The sequence below is a fragment of the Lutzomyia longipalpis genome, chromosome 1 (assembly GCF_024334085.1).
Source record: "Lutzomyia longipalpis isolate SR_M1_2022 chromosome 1, ASM2433408v1".
In the NCBI taxonomy this organism is placed as follows: Eukaryota; Metazoa; Arthropoda; class Insecta; order Diptera; family Psychodidae; genus Lutzomyia; species Lutzomyia longipalpis.
Window position 1 is genome coordinate 48424224 of NC_074707.1, and position 27994 is coordinate 48452217.

General features: G+C 34.6%; 8 protein-coding genes across 9 annotated transcripts in view; 5 read left to right on the forward strand and 3 right to left on the reverse strand.

Moving 5' to 3' along the window:
* The window catches only part of LOC129787983 (protein Peter pan), a 1185971-nt gene that overhangs the window by 654970 nt on the left and 503007 nt on the right, over positions 1-27994 (forward strand). The window lies entirely within an intron of this gene.
* The window catches only part of LOC129787980 (L-dopachrome tautomerase yellow-f2-like), a 1067766-nt gene that overhangs the window by 654970 nt on the left and 384802 nt on the right, over positions 1-27994 (reverse strand). The gene's annotated exons all lie outside the window — the stretch shown is intronic.
* On the forward strand, positions 970-6130 carry LOC129788025 (glutathione S-transferase 1-1). Its single transcript, XM_055823990.1, has 3 exons — positions 970-1809; positions 3178-3517; positions 5672-6130. Exons 2-3 carry the CDS (start codon positions 3182-3184, stop codon positions 6026-6028), a joined length of 693 nt encoding a protein of 230 aa, XP_055679965.1. The 5' UTR covers positions 970-1809; positions 3178-3181; the 3' UTR covers positions 6029-6130.
* LOC129788027 (transmembrane emp24 domain-containing protein 3) lies at positions 6034-8797 on the reverse strand. Its single transcript, XM_055823992.1, has 4 exons — positions 8517-8797; positions 8272-8382; positions 6485-6707; positions 6034-6417 (listed from the first exon to the last, which is right to left on the reverse strand). Exons 1-4 carry the CDS (start codon positions 8670-8672, stop codon positions 6260-6262), a joined length of 648 nt encoding a protein of 215 aa, XP_055679967.1. The 5' UTR covers positions 8673-8797; the 3' UTR covers positions 6034-6259.
* On the reverse strand, positions 8865-9893 carry LOC129788022 (protein YIPF7). Its single transcript, XM_055823985.1, has 2 exons — positions 9667-9893; positions 8865-9598 (listed from the first exon to the last, which is right to left on the reverse strand). The coding sequence occupies exons 1-2, from the start codon at positions 9764-9766 to the stop codon at positions 8916-8918; spliced, it is 783 nt and encodes a 260-aa protein (XP_055679960.1). The 5' UTR covers positions 9767-9893; the 3' UTR covers positions 8865-8915.
* Positions 9917-20581, forward strand: LOC129787960 (sex determination protein fruitless). Of its 2 annotated transcripts, XM_055823853.1 has the most exons (4): positions 9936-10249; positions 13169-13885; positions 16980-17963; positions 19946-20581. In XM_055823853.1, exons 1-3 carry the CDS (start codon positions 10048-10050, stop codon positions 17915-17917), a joined length of 1857 nt encoding a protein of 618 aa, XP_055679828.1. In that variant the 5' UTR covers positions 9936-10047; the 3' UTR covers positions 17918-17963; positions 19946-20581. The 2 variants fall into 2 exon arrangements, with proteins under 2 accessions (XP_055679827.1, XP_055679828.1); XM_055823852.1 differs by having other exon boundaries at positions 9917-10249; positions 16980-20581.
* On the forward strand, positions 20948-24496 carry LOC129786797 (senecionine N-oxygenase-like). The gene is made up of 2 exons (XM_055822039.1): positions 20948-23317; positions 23396-24496. Exons 1-2 carry the CDS (start codon positions 22977-22979, stop codon positions 24351-24353), a joined length of 1299 nt encoding a protein of 432 aa, XP_055678014.1. The 5' UTR covers positions 20948-22976; the 3' UTR covers positions 24354-24496.
* The window catches only part of LOC129787934 (uncharacterized), a 33931-nt gene continuing 30768 nt past the window's right edge, over positions 24832-27994 (forward strand). The window contains exons 1-2 of the mRNA XM_055823790.1: positions 24832-24997; positions 27806-27993. The gene's annotated coding sequence lies outside the window, so the exon portion shown is untranslated. The remainder of the gene's footprint in view (positions 24998-27805; position 27994) is intronic.

The following is a 27994-nucleotide window of genomic DNA, read 5'->3' on the forward strand; positions in this document are numbered from 1 at the left end:
AGCAAAAAAATCGATTATCTGTGATTTTAACACTGGAGGACTTTACTGGCACTTTCTACCAATTTGAACCTTAAAATCATCACAGAATAAAATCTATTGGACTTATCTCGATGAATTTGTCATCTATGTGGAGGGAATTTCAATTACTTTCAGATAGCAGAAAGAAAATCTCGTGAAAAGTCTTTTATTTGGAAGATAATTGAGGTCGAAGTCAGAATCCAACGCCATTGTTTTGAGGTTATGTTTCCTCATATTTCTCAAATAAAGTACTCTTACACTTTTCCTCGGTGAAAATCATTAATGTGGACTAATTTTATTGCCGGAAGTGACTAAAAAGTTGCTTGAAGAATCAAAGTTTGTGATGATTTAGGCGCAATAATAAATTATGCAAATTTGCAGCTAAAAAAGTCGTTTGAATTGGCAATTTTGCATCGATTCTACGCCATTTTTTTTCAGTGATGCTTTTCTCAATTAAATATTTAGTAATTAGGTGCAGGAATGCTTGAAGGAGATTAAGAATTAGTGAAACTTTCGATCCTCGTTCACTAAACTGATTAATAATTAATTATTGAGTATATTTTATCAGCTGGTAGTTATTACCAATTTGATCCTCCGCGTTGTGCCAAATGTTAGGTCCTCCATGTGTTAAAGTTGGAGGGCATGATTAGCTACCATTTCAATCTGAGTTTGTTCAAATCGGTCAACCACACGCTAAGATATAGTCAAAAGTGTATTTTTCACTAGAATTGCTGCCACAGCCGAACCGCTTGACTGATTTTCAAAAATTTATCAGATTTAAAAAGGGAATTAAATTACCTTTCCAACGACAATTTATTCATTAAAATCGCTGCACTACCGACTGAGATGCAAGAGGTCAAAATGAAAATTTGTGAAATCGTGAAAAAAGCACTTTCGCCTAGGTTTACCAAAATGGCTGCCAAGAAAAAACGGGTTGACCGATTTTCAAAAATTTACCGGTTTTGGAAAGGTGAGAAACGTACCTTTCCAAAGTAATAAATTTTTGAACATCGGTTGATTACAGCCGGAGATATAGCCACTTGAATTTGCCTTCAAAAATACCCCATTTTTGCTTGCCCGGAAACTCGAGAAGAATTTTAGAAAAATTTTACCTTCAAGATTACTCTTTTTAGTAAATTGCGTGCAAGTCCAATCGTCTCTTGTTGTAGCTAAATTCCATTCACTTATCCACAACAACAGCATCTTGTCTGTAGTTTACTGAATTTCACTTTTTCGTGCAGGAACATTTTTTTGCGGGCAGCATGTTACATCCCGATGCTGCCGAAATGATCATTGAGCAGTGATCTCCTGCATCCACAGAGAGTGGCTTTCTCGGAAGAAAATGAAAGTGATTAATGCTTTGTGCTGCATGTTTTGGTTTAGCGCGCATTCTGTGGAATTTTCTTGGTGGGATCTGCGATCGGCCATGGGCCAACACACGATCATCCACCGATCACCACGACCAGCCAGAGATACCAACTCTTGACTATCTTGTCCGCGCGAGAGTGAAAGTATAATATTCTATGGCACGCCAGAGAGCCGGGAAAATAATGTGGGAAGCTCTCTTGGTGTGTGTTTGTGGCCAAATGAAACGAATACATTGCCACGGTCTCATGAACATAAAACTCAACATAAAATTAAATTCATAATTCCCCCATCAGTCTTTATCCGGTTGTGTCTCGCGTCGGGGTCTCTCCGCGTCTTCACGCACCTCTGAAGATCTCTCAAAAAATACTCCAACTTCTCCTCAAAGTTTTCCAGCAATTTCCCCAAGAGATCTCAATAATTCAGGTGAGCTAAAGAAGACCAAAAGAATTTATTAAAAGTTTGTGAAGATTTATTGAGGAAATTTAGTTGAAAAAGTTGCGCAATTGGAATGTTAGAATATAAAAAAAGAGACAGAGCCAACGCCTGGATTGTGGCAGCTACCCGGCGCCACAGCAGCACAATTTTCTTTTAGCTCTTTGCAAATACAATCTCTTTTATTTTCATCATGCAAATAATATATAACAATAGAAACATTCTTCTAGCTTGCACCACTGTGTAGTAGACCGATAAGATTAGCAGGTGTTGATTGGAAAATGTTGATGATGTGATAATTTTTCAATCTTATGATGGATTTATTCTGATAAATGTGAAAATTTTAAATCAAATGAGTTTTTGAGCCATTGATCTCTCTTTCAGAAGAACGAGTTCTTAAAATAAATTATTAAAAGTTGAAAAAAAAGTCTTAGAACTTTGAACATTTTGATGTCAAAATTATTTATTTTATTATTGTGCCTGAAGGGGTTGTTGTAGGCCCTGAGGAAGGACTTAAATAGTCCGAAACGTTGGCCAGAAATAAAAATTAATTAGCCGAGCATGAGACCGAAAATCCGTTTAAAAAAAATTCCAGTGATCACCTATACGTTCGTCCATTTACCGATTAAAAATTAGAGGAGTTTTTTCGCTTGTCTCACTTTCAAAAAGTCCTAAATGCTCCAACTATTTGCTTTTTTGAAAGATCATAAAATTCAGAGCAATATTTAATAAAATAAAGTTAAATATTTATTTTGAAAAAAATCTTTATTAGAATTCCAAGAGAAATTCTCAGAGAATTATTGTCTGAAGGATATTCTTTAGTTTTTCTTTTAATTCTAGTTAGTTGAAACTAATTTAAAAAAAAATTGAATTTTAGTTAAACTTAAAAATAAATAGAAAATAAGGCAAAGCAGCCAGGAATAAGAAAGAAATCTTCATTTGTTGAAGTGAATGAATAATTTTTAGAATTATTCATTTGAGGAAGCTTTTTCGTAAATTTTAGTTCTTAAGGTAAGATAATTTTTCTTGTTAAAAAAAACTTTATATCCTTTTCAAGGTAAACTATTTAATTTTATTTTAAGATTTTAAGCAAATCAATTGCTTCAAAAGCAATAACAAGTTTTTAAAGTTTTAAAATGTAAACTTTGGATCGCCCCAAAGCTTTACTAAAAAGCCCAATTAACCTTACAAAACAAAGAAAAATTCTTTACGACTTAATTTAATTTTTTTTTCAACGATTTCTCATGAAGAAGACCCATAAAACAACTTCTTTTTTTAAAATAATTTTTAAACGAATTAATTTTTTTAAATACATTGTCTTGGTTTTTTTTAAAGAAAATATATTTTATTTGAATGCAGAACAATGAAGCTGTACGCTGTGTCTGACGGACCCCCCTCATTGGCCGTCCGAATGGCCCTAAAAGCTCTGGACATTCCGTATGAGCACATCAACGTGGATTATTGTGCTTCAGAGCACATGACGGAGAAGTACGCCGAGATGAATCCGCAAAAGGAGATCCCCGTTCTCGATGACGACGGATTCTTCCTTCCCGAAAGCATTGCCATTCTGCAGTATCTTTGCGATAAATATCGCCCGGATTCTGAGCTCTACCCAAAAGACCCAAAAGCTCGCGCTATTGTCAATCATCGTCTCAACTTTAATTCTTCCTTCTACTACAGCAGCATTTCTATGTATGTGGTGAGTATTTGTTTTATTTTTCTTTTGTTCTTTAATTTTTTTAAGAAAGTTTTTAATTTTTTTGAAAATTAAAAATTGGAATTGAATTTACTAAAAGAAATTGTCTATGAATTATTTGTCAAAGTTTTATGTGGAAATTCTTTAGATTTTCAGTAGGATTTACGGTATTTGTGGTATTTGCAGTATTTGTGATATTTGCAGTATTTGTAAAAGTAGGATTTGTTCTTAATAGCTTTAAAATAATTTTAAAATGATAAAAATGTTTCTAAATCCTCAAATACTTGGTATTTGATACCAACAATGAACTACTTAATAGTATTATTTTTTTACTCTTTCAATTACCGCAAATACCAGAAATACAATAAGTCCCATCAGTTTTTTAACACTTGGAGGACCCAGCATTTGGCACAACGCGGAGGATCAAATTGGTAATAAGTACCAGTTGATAAAATATGCTCAATAATTAATTATTAATCAGTTTATTGAACAAGGATCGATAGTTTCACTAATTCTTGATCTCCTTCAAGCATTCCTGCATCTAATTACTAAATATTTAATTGAGAAAATCGTCAGTGAAAAAAAAATTGCGTAGAATCGATGCAAAATTGCCAATTCAAACGATTTTTTTAGCTACAATTTTACATAATTTATTATTGCGCCTAAATCATCACAAACTTTGATTCTTCAAGTAACTTTTTAGTCACTTCCGGCAATAAAATTAGTCCCATTAATTATTTTAGACTGAGGAAAAGTGAACAAGAGTACTTTATTTGGGAAATATGGGGAAACATAACCTCAAAACAATGGCAAAAATGTATGGGATTTTGACTGGTAGTTATTACCAATTTGATCCTCCGCGTTGGATTCTGACTTTGACCTCAATTATCTTCCAAAAAGAAAGCTTTTCTCGAGATTTTCTTTCTGCTATATTAAAGTAAATAAAATTCCCTACACATAGATGCTAAATTCATCGAGATAGGTCCAATAGATTTTATTCTGTGACGATTTTAAGGTTCCAATTGGTAGCAATTACCAGTAAAGTCCTCCGAGTGTTAATAGAGCACAAATACAAGAACATTCTACAAGAGTTTTTAGACTTCTCAAATAATAAAGAAGGCAAAAAAAAATTCTAAAATCCTTCGAATACCTTTAAATAGTTTTTTTTGTTTAATCTTTCTCTTCCTCTTCTTCAAATTAATACAAATCTCGTAAGCTTTTGATCACCGACTACTCGCACCTGTTGCATTCCAAACGCCTCCAATAAATTTTAAAATTTGCATTTCTCACAGCAGAAAGATTTATGAGAGGATGGCTAGAAAATTGAAAGTAGTTCTCCTTCCTTTGCGCTGATTAATCAGAGATTAACCCTTTCGCGTCTATATTTCTCAATCAGAACTTCTTCTTTGGCATATTCTGCGTAAAAGTAACGTACCTATTTTCAATTTAAGAAAAAAATGAAGTCAAGTTTTTGAGAACCAAATTAAGTTAACCCTTTAAGGTTTTTTGGGTCATACGCTGACCCAAACGTGAAACATTTTATTTTTTCAATTATTTATAAATGTAATTGTTTTTCCATGTTACAAATGCATCAAATTCACGCATAAGGGGTCAAAGAAGACGTTCTGAGTGAGAAAAGTCCTCTAAAAAAAATCATAGAATAAAAATCGTGATAAAAGAGCGCATGTTTCAATGTTTTTATGTTTCACGTTGGACGTTAAAGGGTTAATTTAAAATTAAGAAAATAATTAAGGGTGAAATTCACTAGAAAATCGAGGTTTTTTTTAAATAGTTTTTTCTAGGTTGGTCTTAAAACTTTAAGTCAGTTGTAAAATTATAAGTTAGTTATTTAGATCGGTAATAAAATTTTCAGTCGATCCTAAAGTTTTAAGTCAGTTTTTCAGGTCGGGCTTAAAATTTTTGTTAGGTTTTTTAGGTCGGGCTTTAAAATTGAGGTGTCTTAAAATCTTAAATCTTTTTTAAGTCCGATTTAAAAAACTGACTCAAAGTTAAAGAACGACTTAAAACCGACCTAAAATTTTAAGCTCGACTTAAAATTTTTGCCCCAAACATTTCATATTTAGGCCAGCATATGACCCAATGAACGCGAAGGGGTTAATTAAATCGAATAAATTCGACGTTATTTTTTTTTAACAGATGGCTCCAATTTTCTTCGACTACCCGCGCACGCCAATTGGTTTGAAGAAGCTCAACATCTCTCTGGCTACATTTGAGACTTACCTCAAGCGCTCTGGGACGAAATACGCTGCTGCTGATCATCTCACCATCGCTGACTTCCCTCTTGTAACGGCCACCCTCTGCCTTGAAGCGATTGGCTTTAGTCTCGATGAGTACCCCCTTGTTAAGGCTTGGTACGGCAACTTCAAGCAACAACATCCGGATCTGTGGGCCATTGGGGAGGCTGGCATGAAGGAAATTACGGAATTCGAGAAGAATCCTCCGGACTTGAGTGGAATGAATCATCCCATTCATCCAATTCGCAAGAAAAACTAAAGAACTTGCAATTAAATAATTTTCTTCTACATCCCCCATTTGTATAATTCCAATGCGCGGTGTTTTTGATGAAGAAAAATAATTATTTTTTTTCCACAGACATTGAGGTTTTTCTTTCTTTTAACATGAAAAAAGAGATGATTTTCCCGATCTTAAGCACAATTTTTTGTGAATTAATTTCTATTTTTTTTTTTATAGAGCACACACGCCTTTTGCTGCACAGTCTCTGTTTTAGCCCACAAACTTCCCACCCATTTGACTGGGTTTGCGATCTGTGAAGAAATTCCTGAGGACAATCACCTGCGTGATGGTGATGACGAGAATGGCAAAGAGTTCGAAGAAGGACCACCAGAAGACGCGCTCATTTAGCTCCTCAGCGCGTTTTCGACCTGAAAAAATTATAAAATTCAATTTAGAATGATTTCTTGGAAAGGATCTCCTCGAAAATTTTGTTACTTTGAGCCTCCCGAAGGCGATGATGGGTCTGAAAGTCGAGAATCTGATTGAGACTCTTGTGCACCTCCTCGGCGGATGTTTGGAATTGCGTCAGCACCGTTGCGTGCTCACTGATGCCAGGCAGGGCGGCTTCCCCATCACCCACCTGGAAGTCCATGTAGACGAGCTTGTGGGAAAATGTGGAGAATTCATTGCTGAAGCAAGCCACGTAAATTCCCGTTTCCTGAAAGGAGGAAGATTAAAAAAAATATAGGGGAAACTGGGGTAATTCGGTAAATTTTTGGGAGATAATTTTTCCTGAGTTCCATGGAAATATTTGAGATTTCCCATGAGAACTATATTATAGAAAATTTTCCGGGCTACAACTTTGTCTCAGACGATTTTTCGCTATCGCAATGGGAAAATGCTTTTTCAGGCCATTTTCCAAACCCTTCCTTTGCCTGTTCCAAAAATCCTGGGGTAAAACGGTTAATTGCGTTTTTTGTTCCCTAATCTTAATTTAATGAAATTATTTTAGCAAGGCACTATAATATCTATTGAGAATGAGTGTGTGGCGCCCTGAATAGGGGGGCGCCACAGGGCTTTGGTCAACTCCTCTAGTAACCTCAACCCTCGTAGTCCTCAAACTAATCTATAGAGCACTTACACGCACAGCCATTCCCGCACAAGGCTGAGCTTCGACTAACTCTCTCTACAGCTCTACACACATCAGCACTCTTTGCCGTTCTACACTAATCAGCACTCTTTGCCATTCTCTCATCTAATTACTCTCTCAGTGCTCTCCTACATTCTCTTGTGGATTCTCATATTCTCTCGCCTAGTTGAGGGTTTGTAACCTAGAGGCAGAAGCCGTTGCCGAGGGAAGGGCAGCCGTTACAGTTACCGCCAATCTAAGGGTACTCACTCTATGAGCAGGTTAATATTCGCTGGATAGTGAGTCGGGCGCTACAAGTGATTTATGTACCAATTAAAACGTTTTTTTAATAAAAAAAAACACAAAAAATTTAAAAAAAACGTTAAATTTAAGAAATTGCTTTTTTTTTATTTTTTTAGTTTATAAAAATTGGTAATAGTCAGTGATTAAACATCCCAAATTGTATATAATAGTTATACTAATTAAGGGAAATTATTTTTTCAAAAATTTAAAAAGTTATTTTAAAAAAAACACCAAATTCACCATTTTGCCCCAAGCGGTACTTTTTACTGTCAGTGTTTTACGGGAAAACTCGAAAATTTTTTCGGAAAATTCAGATTAGATTCGTGTTTTGCAATAGTTACTCTGTCTAAAAATGCATTTGGATCAAAAATATTGCAGAGAATTTCGCCAAAACTGAATTTGTAGTTGAGTGGTCAGAGTAACTTTGAGGTTCGAAAAATTTGTTTTTCAAATAAAAGCCAAAATATTGGATAAATTATTATGAAACTTTCTAAGCTTAGGCAGGGGTAGGAAGTGCAACTACTGACAAAATTAGACAGATTAGCTCTCACTGCTTCTTGAGATATTAATTTTTATTTTTTTTCAAATTCACCATTTTACCCCAGTTACCCCTACTTTTCTCGTAAAATCTTGTTTTTTGCAATTTTCTTTATCAATGAAAATCAATTTTCAGACTCAATGAAGCGTGAGGTGTGTCATAGGTGCTAAAAACATAAAATTCATGATTTTTATGAGCTCATGAAACTGTTGCAAGGTGTGTGTGTACACTGTACACCACAGTTTCGGATTCATTGACCCTTGACGTAGTTTTGGGGTTCTTTTTTTTGTAGAGAGAAGGAAGAAAACTCACCGTGGCTGTGAATGAATGCGAATCAAACTGGGTTTTGATCTGTCTATAGATGATCTCCTTCTTTGGAGACTCCAGTGTTACGTCCACATCATACTGCCCGCCTGTAACAACCTGCAAATGGGCAAAAAGAAAGGTTATCCTCAAGGTTCTTCCAAAACTTTCCCTTTTTGGAAGTTTTTCATGTCAGAGGGGCAACTTTTGCGGGTCTCTGGGATTGCAGAAGCTCCACCATGGCATGAGATTACCTGAAATTCCAGCGTAGCTGATTTATTCTTCTCAATTTCCTCATAGAAGCATTCCCTGGCGTTGTCGGGCAGCTCAAAAGTCAGCTCTACAGCCAAAACTGCCCGTTGCAGGTAAACCAGGACGGTGTAGATGAGAAGATGGATTGCACTTTTCATGATTTCCTTGCCTATTTGGGAGCAATCCCTGCGACTTATACTACAAATCCCGGAGTTTAATCTCCCAGGAGTGAAAACACACGTAACCCGCCCGGATGTCAAAATAACTTGGCGACTGCAGCGCCACCGCAACTACGTGGCTGAGAAATGTCATGAATCCCCGGAATGTTGCCGGAACACAAAAAAACTAACTTTTAGGGTACAAAGATGCATTTAATTTATAAATTCCATTTGTAGGACAAATTAAAAGAGAACAAGCAGGGAGAAGATGACATAAACTAGAGCACAGGGATATGCAATGAGATATCGTTGATTTACATCCCCCGTCATGAGGCAGAAGATTTTGCTGGCACCCACAGTGGCCAGGAAGATGGCAAATAGGGCCAAAATCATCCCAATCATACTGTTGAGGGAGAGGAATATCCCCAAAATCGACAGCCACACAATTGGGAGGATACTGTAGCCGAGGATGCTGGCCACAGCAGTCAGGGTGACGTAGTTCTCGGTGGAATTGCACATGAGGGAAATGAGGACGTACATGACCATTACGGACATAATGCAGAGCCCATAGATGTAGCCAAAGTGAGCCCCCTTGCCGGAGACAAAGAGGCAGGCGGCTAAACTGATGCAGAAGGCAATGGGACCGGCAAGATCGGTTTCCTTAAAGAAGTACTCAGCATTGTCAGTCAATCCACGGGCATGGAATGGATTCAGCACAACGAGGGATTTCTCCCAAATTCTCTCAGGGTAGATTTCCAATTCCTCCAGCAGTGGTGGCTCATCGAATTCACTCGTTCCCGTGGCACCTTGACTGCCAAAACCCATTGCGTCCAGGGGTTCTGGGGTGAAGATATTGGGGGATTGTTGGGTGTAGGGTGGTGGGTAGGCACCCTGATTGTATGCTGAATTGTCAAATGACTGGAAATCTGCAATGAATCATCGAGAACTTGCTGATTTTTTTGGGAATTCCTTCAGAGAAATCGTGCTAACTGACCTAATTGTTGGGATTGATCAATAAATCCCGTATTGACATCGTAGGTGTTGTACTGGGGATTATTTCCACCCCAATACTGATCCTCCTGGAAGTTTGACATCTTCCCACAGTCACCACACTATTGCTCCTCAAGCAAAAACTCCCGGAAATACCGGATGAAATAAACAACCAATTGGCCAACAAACTGCGATGAATGATGACGTTTGAGGTTATGTGCTCTCCCTTTAATTTTGTTTCTCAATTATTCCGCAAGACGGCGCTAGGGAGCTGAAGAGAAAAAAATAAATTCCCATTATTTATTAAAATTCGTGCGAGCTCGATCGGTTTTTATTGATAAAGTGATTCTCCTCCGGGAAGAGTGCACAACATAACAAGGGGATTATGGACGAGTTCGCGCTGTGCTGGAATAACTTCCAAGACAACATCGCCACGGGCTTCCAGAATCTTTTCGACCGTGGCGACTTGGTTGACGTCTCACTGGCCTGCGATGGGAAAATCTTGCGTGCCCACAAGATTGTTCTTGCCATCTGTAGCCCATACTTCCAGGAGATGTTCATTACGAATCCCTGCAAGCATCCAATCAGTGAGTAACCTTTCCCTTCCTCTCTATGAAGTTGCATTGAGACAGGCTATTCCCGGAAATCCCCTCTTCTCACGGTCAGTCAAAGATGATTCCGGGGAGCGTCTTTGGTCAATATCTGTGCCCTCTCTGGCTATGATGGGAATGTTGTTTTATTATGTTTTTATCAGAGAGAGAGAGAGGCACCTCCTTCCACCCGCATTTGCGCGTCTTTTTGCGCACAAGACCATCATCGGCGGGCAAGTTGATTGAAGAAGTTTCGCAAAAAAAGGCAAAGGAAAAACAAGGGCATATCATAAATTACAGGCCAAAGATAAAATTTTTCTAATATCTTTATCTTCCCCACTTGTTTTTGTGGCCACAAAAATTGATATCGCAGCTATGGACTTCTTCTCATGACTCGCCAAAAGATTCTCTGTGCGTGATAAAAGATATTGCCCCAAATCCCATCAAGGAGGGAACGTAATACTACCTTCCAAAATTCCTTCAATTTTTGCCCCACAAATGCCCCAAAAATCTTACATAATTCCTGTATGTATTTATCGACGTCAACACATGATTCGCCCAAGAGATTATGTATTTATGAATAACACCGGAGAAAAAAAAATCCAGCATGAGAAATAAAATAAAATTCAGTCTCCTCCTAGTCCACAAGGGAGAGAGAGAGGTCAGGGGGAGGGAGCCCCATCAATCGAGGCCGTGATAAAACGCGGACAAGCTGGAGAATCGCGCGCGGACGTCTAAAAAAGATCACATCCAGCCTGGAGCATGATAAGTGTGCTGCAGCCTCTGCCCAAGATCACGATGTTTTTCTAATAAATTATTTTTATCAAAAATATCCCCTCCTAATCAATCGGCACATGTGTGCGTACCCAAAGCCTGGAGGGAGATGCTTTATTTTCATAAACATATCGAGATTTGTTTGCTCAACAATATCAAATATTTTCTCCACAAAATATTTTATTATTCTTATGGGAAAATTTCATTTTATTGATACCGTTTTGTGGTGTCAAGAACAAGGCATTGCGCACACTTCTTGTGGCTTTTCTTCCTGGAAAATATTTTTCTCTATACTTTACTAAACATTAAAGGAAATAGAGGAAATCTTAGGGGAGACTTGGGTAGTATTTGTAGGTAGATTGAGATTTTTTTCTTTGGCAGGACCTCTGTTTGATCTACATTACCCCATTCTCCCCTATTTTTCATCTTGAAAATATTTTCGTGGTTTTCAAAAGTTAGGTCCAAAGCGTTCAAAGATAATTTAATTCTTCAAATAATTTGGGAAAGAGATAAATTGTTTTAGTTTAGGGGATTTTTTTTAAATAGGGCAGAGCGGGGCAAAATATAGCTAGACAGAATTGTAGGGCAAAAAATGTCCTTGAGAAATAAGCTATGCATTTCGCTTTATCATGTTTAAAAAATATATGATATTTTGCGCTTTTTCTAACCCTTTTAGTGACTTTTTTTGCCCCACGAGCTCAAAAAGCTGAAAGTATTAATTTTTTAAAATTTTTTTGCAAGTTTTAATTTATCTTGTTCAGAATCGACCAAGCAGTTTTGTTGTAACAAAGAATGAAATAAAGAAAGCTCAAACGTACTACTATTTTGTCCTAATTATGGAAATTTTCTTAGACAAGAGGTTATGAATGTCTTTTACATCTCAAGAAGCTTGAGTTCAAATCTCAACCTATTATTAAAGTTTTTTTACCTTTAGGTTTTTTTTACGCATTTAACAGCATTAAATATTTGTTCTTAAATCGTTTTCTAAACACTTATTCTCAGTTTGAATGATAAATGTTCAAAGCAAATACCGAGTCAAAAACTAATTATTAATTTATAGATTTTTTTTATTAAGATTTTTAAAATCCATAACTCCAAAAAATTCGAAGTTATAATTTTACCAAAATCGGTTGAGTCGACTAGATGTACTACCACGTAATGAAATTTATGTTTGATGCTTTTCCTATTCAAAAGTCTTTTTTTTTTTTATATAAATTGTAAAATCAAAAAATCTTACGTCTTCTTTAATATTTTGTATGAAAGTTCATTAATTTTTTTTATATAAATAAGTTGAGAATACATATAAATAATAATAAGCTGCAGATTTTGAATATTCTCCGAATAATTCCATTTCTTATAGAGCCTGAGGAAGGGCTTATATAAAGTCCGAAACGTCAGTCTTCATTTATTTTTTTTACCAGAATAGCTGATTGAAAAATTCGTTTTTTTTTTTAATTCTTGTGATTCTCCAACACATATTATTTGAAATAATGAGGTAGATTCTGATACAAATAATTTTATTTTCTTACAATCCGTCAATTATAAAATTTTTGGTATTCTGGAAAAAATCTTATAAGATTTTGACATAAAGAGCCCAACTCTTTAAAGAGCTTTCTAACTGTTTTCTGGAACAACAAATTCTTTGATTTTCTTTTAATTTAAAACGACAAAAGAACGACCAACTGTCAAAATCTTACAACTTCTTTTAAGTTGTTAGGAAAAAAAAAAGATTTTTATCGGAATCCACCCCAATTTTTCTAAACCTTGCAATTCTTTTAAAATAAAAAGTTCCACAAAACTTAATAAAGGGGAAATCATCTTATTGGATGGAACCCGTAACAAAATTAAATTAAAAAAAACTTAATAAAAAAAAAGTCACAAAATAATTTAAATAATAACGAATCTTCTTATTTTTGGGATTCTTTTGCTCCTTCAAATTGTTTTCCCTCCAAAAGCAGAATTTGTAGACAATCATACCTCACCCTGTCCACACAGCATGTATAATAATAAATTTTATCGCTGTGTTTTGAACATTTTTCAAGACATTTTATCAGTATTAGATAGCTCAATGAAAATTTGAGTTATTTTTTTTTTATTATTATTATTTCTTGTTGTTTCTTTTCGCGTGTGTGTGTGTTGCAGTCATCCTCAAGGATGTGACCTACACCGTAATGTCGGAACTGCTGCAGTTTATGTATCAGGGTGAGGTGAATGTGAAGCATACGGAATTGTCGTCATTCATGAAGATCGCCGAGACGCTACAGATTAAGGGATTAACGACGACACAGCGCACATCGTCGTCGGGGGAGCAGAGGCACAATTCGGTGTCGCCAAAGTGCAATGCGAGCGATCAGAATGCCGTGAGTGGCAGCAATAATAATGTGATAGAGACAAAGATCAATACGTCGGGGTATGGGAAGGAGGTGGGGGGTGGGGTTGTGGCTGCTGGGGTGGGTGGACAGAAGAGGCCGATGGACTTTGCCGCAGCTGGGGGGGATGGTTTCTCAATTTATCCACGAAAGCAAATGCGTCAGAGGATGTCAGAGGGTGGTGGGGCACAGTGTGGGGCTGATGAGGGGGAGTTGCATTCGGCCGATTCAATGGATCACATGACGGGGGATGAGGTCTTCTTACCGCCAATTCCGCAAATTTCAATGGGTGAACCACGCTTTGACCTGAACAATGTGAAACGCGAGAATGTGGACAGTGCGACGGGTGGGAGGAATATCGGGGGGCCGTCTAGTTTTAATTTAGAATACAACAGTAGTGTGTATCTGAATAAGAACGTTGAGTACCCCAATGAACTTCACATGGCCAATGATTTCTCCAAATCAACCATCCACATGGACATTCCTGCGGGTGAGTCCTCAAAAAGAAATCTCTTTTTTTTTATTTTCTCGGGGCAAAGTTGCATGAATCTTCCTTACGGGGGCTTTGTTGTTACCTGTTGCTTCTTCTTTTTTTTTTTACTTTTCTTGCACTCATTTGCTTGCCTTTGTTGCTTCATTTTCTTCCATTTTCCGCATTTTCATTTTCACGAAAATAAATTTTATTTGTCATACATCTGATCGACATGAATGATGATTTGAAAATCTACTTTTCTCAGCTTCAATTGATGGAGAAAAAAAAAGAAAAATTCGATTTTTTTCTCAACTTTATCTTTCCTGATTTGCCAATGAAGCACGATTTGTATATTTATTTATTTTTCACTCACAAGTTGTTTCTTCATGTAAAAATATTCTCTCTCCTTCTTCTATTTTTTTTTATTTTAAACCATAAAATAACATTTGCTGTGTTGTTTGAGACATACACAGAGGGAGAGAGAGAGAGCGAGAGCGATGAAAAATTGAACATGGGGAGAGAGATAAAGTTGATACTATGCCTTATATTTTTTGATGATATTACACAAAAATAATATCAATGTGTATAGAAAATTTTCTGTGTTATGAGAAATGTTACAGCAGCAGCGAGAAAATCTATATATATGGGGTTTATACTTCCATTTTAAGGTCAAAAGGTTACAGAGGCACTAACTCCAACTTGACTGCAAAGGCAAACACATCTCACAAACTCAGCGATATTCTTATTTAACATACTTTTTTTTCGGCTGATTTGATGGAGTTGAAATGCTCACGGGGAGAGGGAGATTTGAACAATAAAAAAAAATAAATAAAGAAAATAATAATAGAGATAAAATCCGTGCTAATTTTATCGCAAACTTTCTTACAAGGAGACTCACGAAAGAAAATAAAAGAAAAGAAATTTTTTTTTAATGTGAATTGCCTCCTAAAAGCACAAGCAAAACATTTTCTAATATTAGCTTCTATCTCTCTGTTTTAGAACAATATAACTCTGTGATTAACCCGGATTTCTCAGTCAGACAATTTTTTTATTGTATATAGGGGGTGGGCGGAAGAATGAGAGGCAAATGGTTGTGGGTTTATTTTTATATTTTATCACAATTTATCTGTGAGCACTAAAACTTTTATTTTCTGCCTTAGATAATTTTCATTATCTTTCTCTGATTTTTGCAATGGCATTTACTCAATTAATTAGATTTTATTTTAGTGCACAAATGTTGATATTTTTTTGGATATACGTGAGGGGGTAATCATTGAGGAGTGGAATGACATTTTATTGTAAATATTTTTGAAGAGAAAATTTTCTTTTTGAATTTTTTTTTGTGATGAAAAGTACATTGGAATGACATGCCAAAGATTAGGAAACGAGATGGACTATGCTAAATTGTCTTCTTGTTCTTCTTCTTCTCCATTTTAAATTTTTACGGCTGTTGGATTCCTTCCAGATCCATATAGCCATACTAAATTTTAATGCATAGAAAAAATATCTAGAATGCAGGAGTCCTGTAAATACAATGAATTTCCTAAAAAAAATATTTAAAAATTACAATAAACCTAAATCCTGCAGATTTTGAAAATTCGGTGAATCTTATTAAATTCTGTAAAGTGAATTAATTCTTTAAATCCAGTAAATAATACAAATCCTTTAATTCCTACAGATTTCATAAATTCTACAAGTCTCATAATTTTTGCAAATATCAATGCTCATCGGAAAAAATACGCTAAATCTAATAAATTTTGCTTATTTAAATAACTTTTTGTATCTAAAATTTTTAACTAAATATGATTTTTTGCAAAATAAAAAATTCTCAAATTTTTAAAATCCTCTAAGTCTTGCAAATCTTTCAAGTAACATATCCTTTAGCTTTTATGAATCTTAAAAATCTCATAAATTAAGCAAAATCATTTGAAGCCTATGATAAGAGTTTTATTTTTTTTTTAAAGAATTTCGGACTAAAAAATAAAGATTTTTACTTATAATTACTACAAATCTCCAAATATTAACTTAAACAATCAGGATTGGTTTTGCCAAAAGAAAAGATTTTTAACCAAATAAAAAAAAACAGTCAGAAAGATCTTAAAAGACGAATTGAAAAGTAATTTTTCTTTTAAAACTCGATTAAAGTAAGAAAATCAACCTGTCAAAATCTTCTAAGGTTTTTTCTAGATTTACAGAAATCTTATAATTGTATGTATAGAAAATAAAAGAATTTGAATAGAATCATCTCTAATATTTGAAATGAAAATAAATTTAATAAAAAAATCCAGTCACATTAAATAGTAATTTTTTTTTAAAAATTTTAGTAACTATAACTAAAAATTTTAATTATTTTGACGCGACTCACTAAACTCTTTAGTTCTCTTCACTAAAATGTATTTTTTTTCTTAGTGCCGGTAACTAAAATTTTTAGTTTCACACCCTTAAAACTAAACTTTAGTTGCCAGTTTAGTTAAATTCTTTACTAAAGTTTCCAGTAAATACATAACTATTAAATTCTTTAGTTATGTCAACTAGAATTTCTTCTTTTTCTTCTTTAACTAAACTTTTAGCAATGCCAATCAGAAATTTATTTTATAATATGTACAAATAAATTGACATAAATTTTGAATCCAATGAAATTTTTAGCAATAAAGAAAAATAAAAAAAGAAAACATTCTTCTCTCTAAATGATTACCCCCTCAAATTACGCTCAATTCAAAACATTATTGTTAATATTTTTTGTTTATTTTTCTTTTGCAATATATACAATTTTATTTAAATAAATAAAATATGTAGACAATATACATATATAAATAATTCTGCTAGAAGTGAAAAGGAATGAAAAAAAAAATGCAAAAATAAATAAATTGAAAAGGAATTTATGATGGAATGTTTGGGAGCACTTTTTTTTGCTGTTGTTGGTAGATTTTGTAACAATTCACTCTTTTCTGCACACTTTCTGATTCTTTTACTCGCAAAAAACAAGAATGTTGGCGATGTTGGCGCTTCTTACGCGCCAGGTGGTTGAGGTGCTGCGAAAAAAAAAATGAACAAGTGAAGGGAAGTTTGTTTATCTTTGACCATCCCTCCTTTCTGTGGTTTTTGCGATTAGGTAGCAACGTAACGATGCTGTCGACGACATCCCTCCTCCATGGGAATTGTATTTTCAATCGCAACAACACCGTGGCCACACAGCAGGGCATGAAGACGTATTGGCTGTGCAAATCCTATCGGATAACAATGTGTCGGGCACGGTGTATCACGCATCAGGGGAGGGTGATCTCGGCCACGGGGGTGCACAATCATCAGCCGCATATGAAGAGTTCCGGCGATGGGGGGATGATGAATGCCCTATCGCCGGGAACGGCAATGAGGGTGCCGCAGGGTGTTGCAGGGCAGGGAATCCCAAATCCACCACCGACGAATGCCCTTCCGGTCACATCTCAGGCCTCACAGAGCCTCCAAATGGCAAATTTGTCGCCGCAGCAGACGCTGAATGCCCAACAGATGCATCAGCAGCATCAGAATCATCATCATCAGTCGTCGGGGCATCATCATGGGCCCCATGTTAATGTTATGCACAACGTTCTGAGTCACAACAACCTCATGCAATTGTCCAATATGAATCCCATTGGGAATCCCAATCAGCATCATGGAAATATGCATCAGAATGCCAATCTTCATGCCCCAACGCAGCCGGCTTCGGTGCACAACCCAACGGGGCATCATCTTCCCAGTCCAACGTCTCAGAGGACCTCTGTTGTGCATCAGCAGCAGCAGCAGCAGCAGACGGCCCAGGAGGGTCAAAGTTTGCAACATCACTCAACCCCGCCGCAGAGTCAGTCAATAGCAGTCACACCAACGTCTGTAGCTGCTTCCCCTGGAGTCCCTCCAAGTCAGCAACAACCAACGCCACCCAGTGATGATGGCAACTGTCAACAGCAACAACAGCAGCAGCAGCAGCATGAAATCCCAGTATCTTCAGCATCTGCATCAGCTCTAATGTCACCCACGGGAGGGGCAACATTTAAAATGGAGCACAGCATGTAGGATCAGGTGAAAGAGGAGCACGAAGCTCCCTCAGCTGAAGATCAATGTACTTAATCAAATTAAATTTTTAATGCCGGATCCGGGGAAATATTTCCAAAACTGCGCGGTTTCATTCGCATTTTTTTTCATTACATTTGGGCATTTTTTCATGCATTTTGGGGATGATTTTCTCTTATTTCTCAAAGATAAACTAACTTTATCTTTATAGTTTTTTTGTGCATGTTTTTTATTTTATTTTATAAACGACGTTTCCTTGGGAATTGAAAGGATTCCAAAAAAAAAGAAAAATAATAAAATGGAAAGAATTTATTTTATTTTCTCAATTTAAAATTGTTTTTGAAAAGAAAAAAAAAATTCTTGATAAGAAACAAATATTCTTGAATAGAAAATCTTGAAAAGAATATTTTTAAATGTTTCCTCGGAATTTTGAAAAAAAAAAAAAAATTAATAAACGTTTATTGAATCAGAATCAGAATCCAGAAATAGGCTGGAATTCACTACTTAGTCGGGCTTGAAAGTCAGTTTTTTTTTAAGTCGGTCTTGAATTTTTTAAGTCAGATTAACATTTTACAAATTTTTATGTTTAGAGATTCTCAGACGCACCTTTTGGAACTTAAAAAATTGAAAATTAATCAGCAAGTACACTTTTCAATTTTTTTTTAAGTTCCAATAAGTGCGTCTGACAATCTCCAATCATCAAAATTTGTAAAATTTTTTTTGAAAAATATACAATTTGTTAATCTGACTTGAAAATTTAAAGACCGACTTATAAAACCGAGTTAAATTTTCAAGTCCGACTGAGTAGTGAATTCCACCCTATAATTAAGGAACATTGACTGTTATTCAGCGACAAAGAAACCATTAAAATCTTTAAATTTCGTACTGAAATTTAAGTATTTTAAGAGAATTTCAAAGTTTTCTTGGTCTCTGAATAAGCCCAATTCTCATTAAATTAAAAAAAAAATTAAGTCTAATCAATTTCCGAAAGGATTAATAAAAAATAAATAAACAGGAATCCCATAAAATAAGTTTCGTGAATCTTTGGAATCATGAGAAATATTGCGAAACTTTCAATGATTCAAGAAAAAATCGGAAATATATTTTTTTTAATAGAAATAATTCTGTGAATAACTGGAACAAGATGAATCTTATGCGAATTAACAAAAAGAATTTTTTTTGGAATCTTCAAAAGACAAGAGAAAATTAAAGAATCATCTAAATTCTGGAATCTATTTAATTGAATATTATTTTCTCGCAATTTTCATGGAATATTGGGTTTTTTTTATGGAAGTCTGGGATGAAAGACCAATTAAATAATAAATTTTTGTTTCTTTCATATACTATTTCGTGATTCTAAAAACTTAAAAAAGATTCTTGAATCACATGAATTTTAATATTGTTGAAATTATCTAAATCAGATATTAAATTTTTTTTAGAGAATTATTAATAAAATGTCATTTGATTCATGAATCAGAAATTGATAAGAAATAGAATCACTGAGGGTCGAAAGTGAGAAAATTTCAAAGCATAAATCTAAAGTAATCGTTTGTGGAAAAATCAAAGATTCACGAAACGAAGCAAAAATTATTCGTTGCAAATTAAATATAGGAAACAGCCAAAATTCTCGAAAAACGTAATTTTTTATCAAACACGAGAATCAAGGAAAATAAATTCAGAAATTAATAAAAATTCTTTCAAAGAAAACAAGAAACAGGTAAATTGTTTCGCAAAACAAATGATAAACACAAGAAACAGCAAAAAAATGATTCGAGAATCATTTATCGAATTACGAACTAACTTATCCATCCGGTTGGTTTTATTTGGATTATTTGCTTTTATCGTGACGACGGCATTTTTATTGCATTTAATAAAAAAATCAAAACTTAATTTACATTGAGAATTAACGACAGAAAAATGCCTCAAAAGAATGTACACCGCAAGCAGGAAATGTTTCCCCCTTGATCCAGTTAAAGAAGAAAATATTTCACGAAAAAAAAGTTCCAAGCTCTTTAAAATATAATTTTTTAGTGAATAAATTTTAGTGTTTTTTGGAGAAGATGGAAAAAGTAGATGGAATCATCATTTTAAGGAAGATTAAAAATGCTATAATATTCACATCAAGCATCATTAGTACATGTATTTGTCTATTTTATGTATATGAAAAAAATCTGCGTGAAGCATTTGGAAAAAAAAAGTGTTTTAAGGGGCTTCTAAATAATTGAATTTTGGGTGAATATTTAAAAAAATTTTAAATATATCAAATTGTGTGTCATAATGTTGGGAAAACATTTTTAAATTAATTATTAATTAAAAAATAATTAAAGAATGAACGGAGAGCTGCTAAAACTGTAGATTTTATTGAAAGAAAAATCATACTGAATAGTAAAACATTTTTATTCATTTTTTTTCTTATCTGTGTGATATATGTATTTAAGAAGTGAAGAAGATTCATTGATAAAAAAAATTTGCATTGTGGGTGTGTAAGCGAATGATGGGTGAGACAAGGATTTCATTTTGAGGGAAAGAGCGAGCAAATTTTAATGCTAAATGTAATTTTTTTTTCAAAGTTCTGTTTCTCTTTTAGATAGAATTTTATAAATTTTAATTTTCAAAAGAGAAAGAGCCAACATGGGAGAGAAATATAAATTAACTTAATTAATTAAATCTCTCTTTTCATTCCTGGTGTGCCTTGTTGTGTTGTGGGTACCCGCGCGCAGTGTCGCCAGGCGATAAGTGGTTTCATGGGAAATTAGAATTTATGCTGAGCCAACGCGGGAAACCTCTGCTGGTGCACGATGGCTACACATTTGGCATTCAGTACATCAGGAAGGACAAGAAGTACTGGCAGTGCAACCTTTCGCGCAAATTCAACTGCAAGGCGCGCGTCACGACGACGGATTTGGGTGAGATCATCGTCACGAACAATGAGCACTGCCACACGGAAATACGGCAGCACCTCCGGAAGGACTACAAGCAGAAACTCGCCAGTACCTCCTCCGCAAATTCCAGCAGCTGGACCCCAAATCGATCGTGAGATCATTTTTAGTGCCAAAAAAAAACAAAGGATTTTACAGTACAAAGGAATTTTTACCAAAAACCAACACTTGGCTGCTAAATATTAATTACCTTCCGCAATTTCTTTTCTCTTTGAAATTCTTTTATTGTTTATATAGAATTTACAGATCATGACATCGAACAAGGAACACGCGTGAGTCCTCTATTTGCCATGAAAACCATTTTGGGGATTAATTTTACTGTGAGAACAAAAAAAATCAATCAGGGCAATATTTTTCCACTATTGGAGCAATAAAATCATTTATAATTTTATGGGCTATGAATAAATATATTAGTTATTAAATTGTTATTTCTGTTTTTTTTTTATTCTTTGTTCTTTTTATGAGTTTTTACGAATATATTGTGGATTTGAATGAAGTCTTTGTGAGTTTAAAAACTAATGATTTTTAAAAAAAAAAAATCTAAAGTGATAAAAAGGAAATTTCACAAAAAAGAAAACAACAAAAAAATGTTCCGCACAGGCCCTGTACACGGTCTACTTTGTTTTGAAGTTGAAGAGCAAAAATGGCTCACTTTTTGTATGGGAATTTTTCGCCTTTGGTAATTAAATTTTAATTTTTTGACATTTAGAATACTGATCGCACGCTGAGAATCTGTCATTTTGTAGGTTATTAGTTGTAGAATTTAATGGTACAAACGGATTTGAGATTCATGCTGTCAGTAAAAAAGCGCAGTCTAACTTCATTTTTTACCAAAGAATTCCATACAAAAATTGAGTCGCGTACACGGCCTGGTTCCGCAAAACACGAGAATACTAAAAAAGTCCGTTAAACATAAATTAATCCGAAACGTTCAAAACAATTTGTAAGCACAACAAATTAATTCAAAACTAGTTTCAAGAAACCGAGGTTCAGAGTAACCAGAGAAATAGCAGAACGGAATCCGAAACATCAGAAACGAATTAGTTTCTTAAAATCCGAAAAACTAAAAGAAATCGTCAAACGAAACGTTCAACGAATGAAAGCTTCTCCAAGGAAGCCACCTGTAATTTTTTGATCTTGACCTTCTTTGTTTTGTATTTGTATATTCAATCCACCTACGTAGCAAAGTTATCAAAATATCTAAATACAACTTATTTTTATCACTCCAATAAATTTTTCTTTAAATTGTCTGCAAATTATTATATAAACACCGACTTTTAATTAAATAAATTAAAATAAATACTTCATTTGCGTAAGATTAAATTTCTTTCATTGCCTCACCCATACACTTTTGCTAGATGCGGGATGCGCCAAGGAAAAAAAAATATTTTATTGTTGATTTTTAACTCTTCCAGCAATCGTTTTTTTTTCATAGAGTATTAACGTATAGTAGGTATATGATCTTTTATGTAATTATGTACCTACATAAGAAACATTTTATTTCCAAGAGTAAAAAATCATTTCTTAGTTGAGTTTTTCATTTAATATTATATTTTTATATTTTGGCGCTACATCCCATATAGGAACAGGGCCGGCCGCCCTATATGATGTTGTTGTTCTCCTTGCGGAGAAGTAGTGGGAGGCCTTGCTAGATACTACCACGTGTGGGCCATTTTACGGATAGGAGTGTATCAATCTCCTGATCCAACCGGTCAACGTGATCTAATTGCACGTTGGCGGATGGGGCGCGTTGCCGGGTTCTGTATTCGAACCGGCGACCTTTGGATGCGCACTCAAGCGCTCTATCCACTGCACCCCAGGCCCACTTTTCATTTAATGAAAAACAAAAAAAAAGAATTTTTGAAAAAACATCTCTACTTATAGATATTTGAGGCCAACGATTGAATTTTTTTTATTAAATTCTTAAAAATTAATTAAAGAATAATATATAATATTGCTGGAAGGGTTAACATAGAAGAGCTTCTTTGTAAATGTTGTATCAGAATCAGTGAAAAACTCTTCTGATTCGCAATTATAAAAAGTAAACGGAATTATCATAAATTTTTTATCCAAAACCGTCTACCTATAAAAGCGATCTCGCATAAAATTTTCACTTTAGTCGAATGAAAGAGTGCATGATATTACGTGGAATGAAAGTAGTTGTAATTGGTGCTGGTTGTGCAGGTCTGTGTGCAGCTAAGAATAGTATAGAAGCTGGCCTAGATGTTGTGGTTTACGAACAAACTGATCAAGTTGGTGGAACGTGGGTGTGTCGTGAAGAAGTTGGAAAGGATAAGTTTGGACTTGATGTTCATTCATCCATGTACCGAGGAGCTGTGACTAACCTTCCGCGGGAAATTATGGGCTATCCTGGCTTCCCTATGACTGAGGGGAATATGTCGTTTATTGTCTCAGAAGATGTCCTAAAATTCTACAATCGCTATGCTGATTTTTTCAACCTCAAGTAAGGCTAAAAATTTAGTTATTAATTATTATTAATAAATTGTAGTAGAAGAGATATTTGAAATACTTTACAAGGATATTTCGTACACAGGGCGTTTATAAAATTCCATCATTCCGTTTTACGAGTTTCAGCAAAAGGAAAATCTCAATGGCAGGTCGTTGTAAAAGATCTCAACAACAATAGAACAGCAACCATAATTTTTGATGCTGTATTTATCTGCAATGGGCACAACTTCTCTCCCCTATTTCCTCAATATCCTGGCCAGAAAGTCTTTCGTGGCATTCAACTACACAGCCATGATTACCGTCATGGAGACATTTTCCGTGGACAACGCGTCCTTGTGGTAGGTGCTGGCGCTAGTGCAGTTGATGTGGTTACTGACGCTTCCAAAATGGCGGACTTTATAGTTCAGAGTCATCATTGGAAGAAAAATCAAAATATTTTCGCCACAGTCAGTCTTGTGCAGAAGTATCCTGAGGTTTCCCACCTAACAGAGAACGGTGTAGTCTTCAAGGATGGAACTGAGGATACTTTCACCATGATTGTCTACTGCACTGGTTACCGCTACTCATTTCCCTTCCTTACGCCAGATTGTGGCGTAACCTATGATCAAAACTACGTTACACCACTCTATCAGCACTGCATCAACATTAATCGCCCAACAATGGCCTTCATAGGTCTCTGCCACTTTGTAATGGTAGCCCAAGTGGCAGATATGCAAGCTAGGTTTGCTCTGAAATTCATCACAGGTGCAAAAGATCTCCCTTCCAGAGAAAAAATGCTTGCAAGTGAGGAATATGAGATTATTAGGCGTCGGCAGGTTGGGCTTGCTTTGCGCAAAACTCACCTAATGGGGTCATTTCAGGAAGACTATTTGCACAACCTGGCTACCATTGCTGACATAAAGCCAGCAGATCCGGTTATTTTTGGTATTTATAGTAAAGTAGTTGAAATCATTAAGCTTAATGTGGATCATAGAAAGTTTAATTATAGAATAATTGATGAATATTCCTTTGAAAAATCGTTGTTGTCTTAAGAAAATTCTTTAAAAACATTAAACAAAAAAAAATGGCGGATTTTAATGAAAAATTTTGAGGTAACCTAAAAAAAACTTAATTCTTAATTTTTTCAAAAGGTGTTGTATCTGAGGTTATTAAAAGGATTAATATTAAGACTGAACTATCCTTTTACCAGAAAATAAGAAAAAAAAGTTTTTCTGGACTTTGGGTAATTTATTTTACACTGCTAAATAAGCAAAATATTTATTCAGATATTTCATTGGAGAAAATGAAATTTTCTTAAGAATCTTTAACATCCTTACTATGTATTGTATGTATTATTTACATTATTTATTAAATAAAATCTTAAATACATATGTATATCTAAAACTAAACTTGACCGTTACGACCGTTACAAAAAAAATCGATCCACCTATGCATTCCTCAGAATCTTCCAAAGACTATCCTAAGGAACTCTTTTTTGTTCTTGCAAAAAATCAGTGAGCCTTTCTCCACTGGGTACGAGTTGTATGAAAGTCTCGCGATTTGTCCCGCTGCATGTTTTATGGGGTAAATGTTTTCATCAAATTGTCAGTTAGTTTTTTTTTGTGTGTGTCGGAAAATTGCTAAAAAATCGTGCAAAAAAATGTGAAAAATCAGTAAGAAGTACTTAAAGCCCAAGGTAAGGCACCCCCAAACTTCTTTCATTAATCACTTTCCTGGAAAACTTGAGGATCTTTGTGAAAATTCCCATTTTCCGTGAGACACTCAGATGGAGGACGAAAATGAGCCCCGAATTTTGTGCGCAGACCAGAAAAATGTCCTTGTGTAGCTTTCATTTTAGGGGAAAAGTCGCAATTTCCATCTGCTAGACTTTTCCGGAGATTTTCATGATCTCAAGAGCAGTCTGGGATGCAGCATAGGGAGTAATCTGTGTTCCTACAGTCTCGGAGGGATTTCACGGTTCCTTTCTCTTTTGCTGTGAGAATGTCGCCGGAAGATTCCGGAAAGGGAAAATCAATAATTGACCGCATGCACCATACTCTTCCCCATTTGGCTGTGTTACAAAGAAAGTCACGCCAATGGAACATCCCTCGCGAGTCAAAATTTTCCACACATCATCCCCCTCATTTGTGCTGCGGAAAAGGGCTCTTCCGGTGTTGGCTAAAAATTCACTTTCACCGCACACGACGGGGGGGCTCTCTTCGTGGAATTTGCGTTGTTGGATGGAATAACTGCATGGCAAGGCCACCCATCCCATAGTCTCCCCTCGCATTGTCATCATCAGCAGCAAATTATTAGCTCCCGGTCTTTTGCATACAAATAACTCATTGTTGTTGGCTCTCCTCCCCTCGCTGCTGGGGAGATGAGGATTGTCCAGTTAATTCTCTGCCTAGAATGGGCTTCTGCAGACAAAATAGTAGCCCCCCTTATCAGCTCTCACTGCTCACACTATGGCTAATCTACTGAACAAGCTGAGGTTTATTTTATTTTTTTTAGTTAAGAGGGGTGCGATAAGACTCGGCACGTTTTCCACACTTTTTATCGTTTTCTACGTGATTAACTCCATTGGTAAAGAAGTTTATGGACTTCAAAGGGGGATGGTTGCACTGGGAGGCCCTAAAAAAGAACATTTAACACCTCAATGTGCATTTTCTTAATCAATTGAATTAGTGTGCGGTGAGGCTTCCTTTTAGCTTTGCTAGATTTGTTTAAATTAGGGGATAAATCAAGCTCAGTTAGTCAGTTTTTTCAAATTAAAATTCCTTCAAGGTCAAGAAGAATTCTAATGGATAAAAATCTAACGGAATCTTATAAGAAACGTAAGAAATTTTATGTTTTAATTTCGAAAATTCTTTAAAAAAAAAACGATTAAAAGAATCACTATTAGGGCTGAGATAATCTAAAAGATTTTTATGTACCTATACAGATTCTATAGATTTTTCAAATTAAAAAAATTCCTTTTGATTTTTTGGAATACCTAACAATTAAAAATAAAGCATTAAAAATATCTGAATTTTCTTTATTTACAAGGAATTTTATCCATTAAAATTTCTTATTAAATATTTCAAGATTTATAGAAGTTTATATTGGATTTAATGGAATCACAATTAAAGCTAATTTATTTTCAAATAATTTTTAACAAAGTTAATTGATTTACCTTTTTTTGCTAATAAAAAATGAAATACTGCGCTCGTAAAGAAATTAATTTTTAAATTAATCTTAAAGGAAATTTTTATACAGAAAATTTTTTTAATCCCTAAATTTTTAGCCCTATTCAGCGACCAAGAAACCCTTGAAATCTTTGAATTTCTGTTTTAAATTCTATTGAAAGTGATTTATTTAGCTTCCTGATAAATTTATTATTAATTCTGTTACAATTTCTACAAGAACAATATTTGGTTTTTGAAGCATTTAAAATCAATTTCTTAAAATTTATATTTAAATAATTAATTGAATTCCAAAATAAATCATTTAATTAGGCAAAAAATTCTATCTCCTTTCTCTTTACACGAATGACGTGAGTTCGATTCCCTCTGCTCTATATATTATGTATTTGTTTAATTTTATAAATATTTTATTATCTTACATCGAATAATTTTGAAATATTAAAAAATAATCTATTAAACCTCTAAAATTCTACAAGAACATTTTCATTGACTTTAATTTTGTAGTGCAGAGAATTAAGCTCTTTTACCTAGTATACCTAATGACTAATGAAGAATTTTGGCTTCCAATTTCGATATTCTTCACTTGAAAAAAAAAAAAAAAAAACATTTATTCAAAGGCTTTCTAATTAAACAATTCATTAAATAGATTTCTTACGTCAATTGTCCTTTTCTTAAAAGAAAAAAAATTCCTTTTAAAAAAAAATCAAAAAAGCCTATCAAATAATAAAATTTCTGAATGGTAATACTTCTCATCTATTATTTTTTTTAAAGTTAAAAGCCATTGACTTATGCAAAACCTTGGTATATTAAAAACAAACACAAAGGTCATTTATTGCTCACCATTTTTTTTTGCCTTTTTTATGTGAAATCATTTGTGCAATGTCTTGCAGCATAAGGAAAGTCTTCTATATTTTATCAGATAAGCAGAACCAATTCATGCATAATTCTCAGAAAAAATCGCGTAACTTTCTTATCTATGGAAATATCCCGCCAGACTAAATGATGAATGATGGCCTCGACATTCCGCAATGAATAATAACTTTGTGTGTCACTATTTTTGCTCTAAATGGGAAATTGGCTTTCCCAGAAGATTTTGGAATTTCCCAGAAGACAGAAAATTAATTTAATTAATTTGACAAAGAATTTTATTGAGGGGAAGAGGTGCAAAAAAAAGGTGTTGGAAAGTGAATTACTTTCAATTTTTATGGTCATCACATTGGTCCGATGATCCTCCCACATAAATCAAAACATAAAAAAAGAAACATTTTAATGCTACTTTTTCATCAAACTCCTCTTCTCTTTATTCATTTTGTGTGCAGGTCGTTGAGAGACGCCAAAAAGTGTTGTCTGCGTCTGTGGCCAAAAGAGAAATAGTAATATAAATAAAAGTGGAAACAATTTGAATAATTTTGCCATATTGCGCGGGTGGAAAAGGCACGAGGAAATTGAAGAAATTCCCAACAGACAGTGGTGTGGAAAGAGGAAGATTTTACGTGATATTCTTGAGG

Bases quoted from the DNA above. Each gene is read 5' to 3' on its own strand.
- LOC129788025 (XM_055823990.1), top strand. From the start codon at position 3,182: ATGAAGCTGTACGCTGTGTCTGACGGACCCCCCTCATTGGCCGTCCGA. The intron at 3,518-5,671 runs GTGAGTATTTGT...TTTTTTTAACAG, and splicing joins GCAGCATTTCTATGTATGTG to ATGGCTCCAATTTTCTTCGA.
- LOC129788027 (XM_055823992.1), bottom strand. From the start codon at position 8,672: ATGAAAAGTGCAATCCATCTTCTCATCTACACCGTCCTGGTTTACCTG. The intron at 8,383-8,516 runs GTAATCTCATGC...GCCCATTTGCAG, and splicing joins CAGCTACGCTGGAATTTCAG to GTTGTTACAGGCGGGCAGTA. The intron at 6,708-8,271 runs GTGAGTTTTCTT...TCCTCCTTTCAG, and splicing joins CGCATTCATTCACAGCCACG to GAAACGGGAATTTACGTGGC.
- LOC129788022 (XM_055823985.1), bottom strand. From the start codon at position 9,766: ATGTCAAACTTCCAGGAGGATCAGTATTGGGGTGGAAATAATCCCCAG. The intron at 9,599-9,666 runs GTCAGTTAGCAC...GATTCATTGCAG, and splicing joins TGATCAATCCCAACAATTAG to ATTTCCAGTCATTTGACAAT.
- LOC129787960 (XM_055823852.1), top strand. From the start codon at position 10,048: ATGGACGAGTTCGCGCTGTGCTGGAATAACTTCCAAGACAACATCGCC. The intron at 10,250-13,168 runs GTGAGTAACCTT...TGTGTGTTGCAG, and splicing joins TCCCTGCAAGCATCCAATCA to TCATCCTCAAGGATGTGACC. The intron at 13,886-16,979 runs GTGAGTCCTCAA...TTTTGCGATTAG, and splicing joins CCACATGGACATTCCTGCGG to GTAGCAACGTAACGATGCTG.
- LOC129786797 (XM_055822039.1), top strand. From the start codon at position 22,977: ATGAAAGAGTGCATGATATTACGTGGAATGAAAGTAGTTGTAATTGGT. The intron at 23,318-23,395 runs GTAAGGCTAAAA...TTTACAAGGATA, and splicing joins GCTGATTTTTTCAACCTCAA to TTTCGTACACAGGGCGTTTA.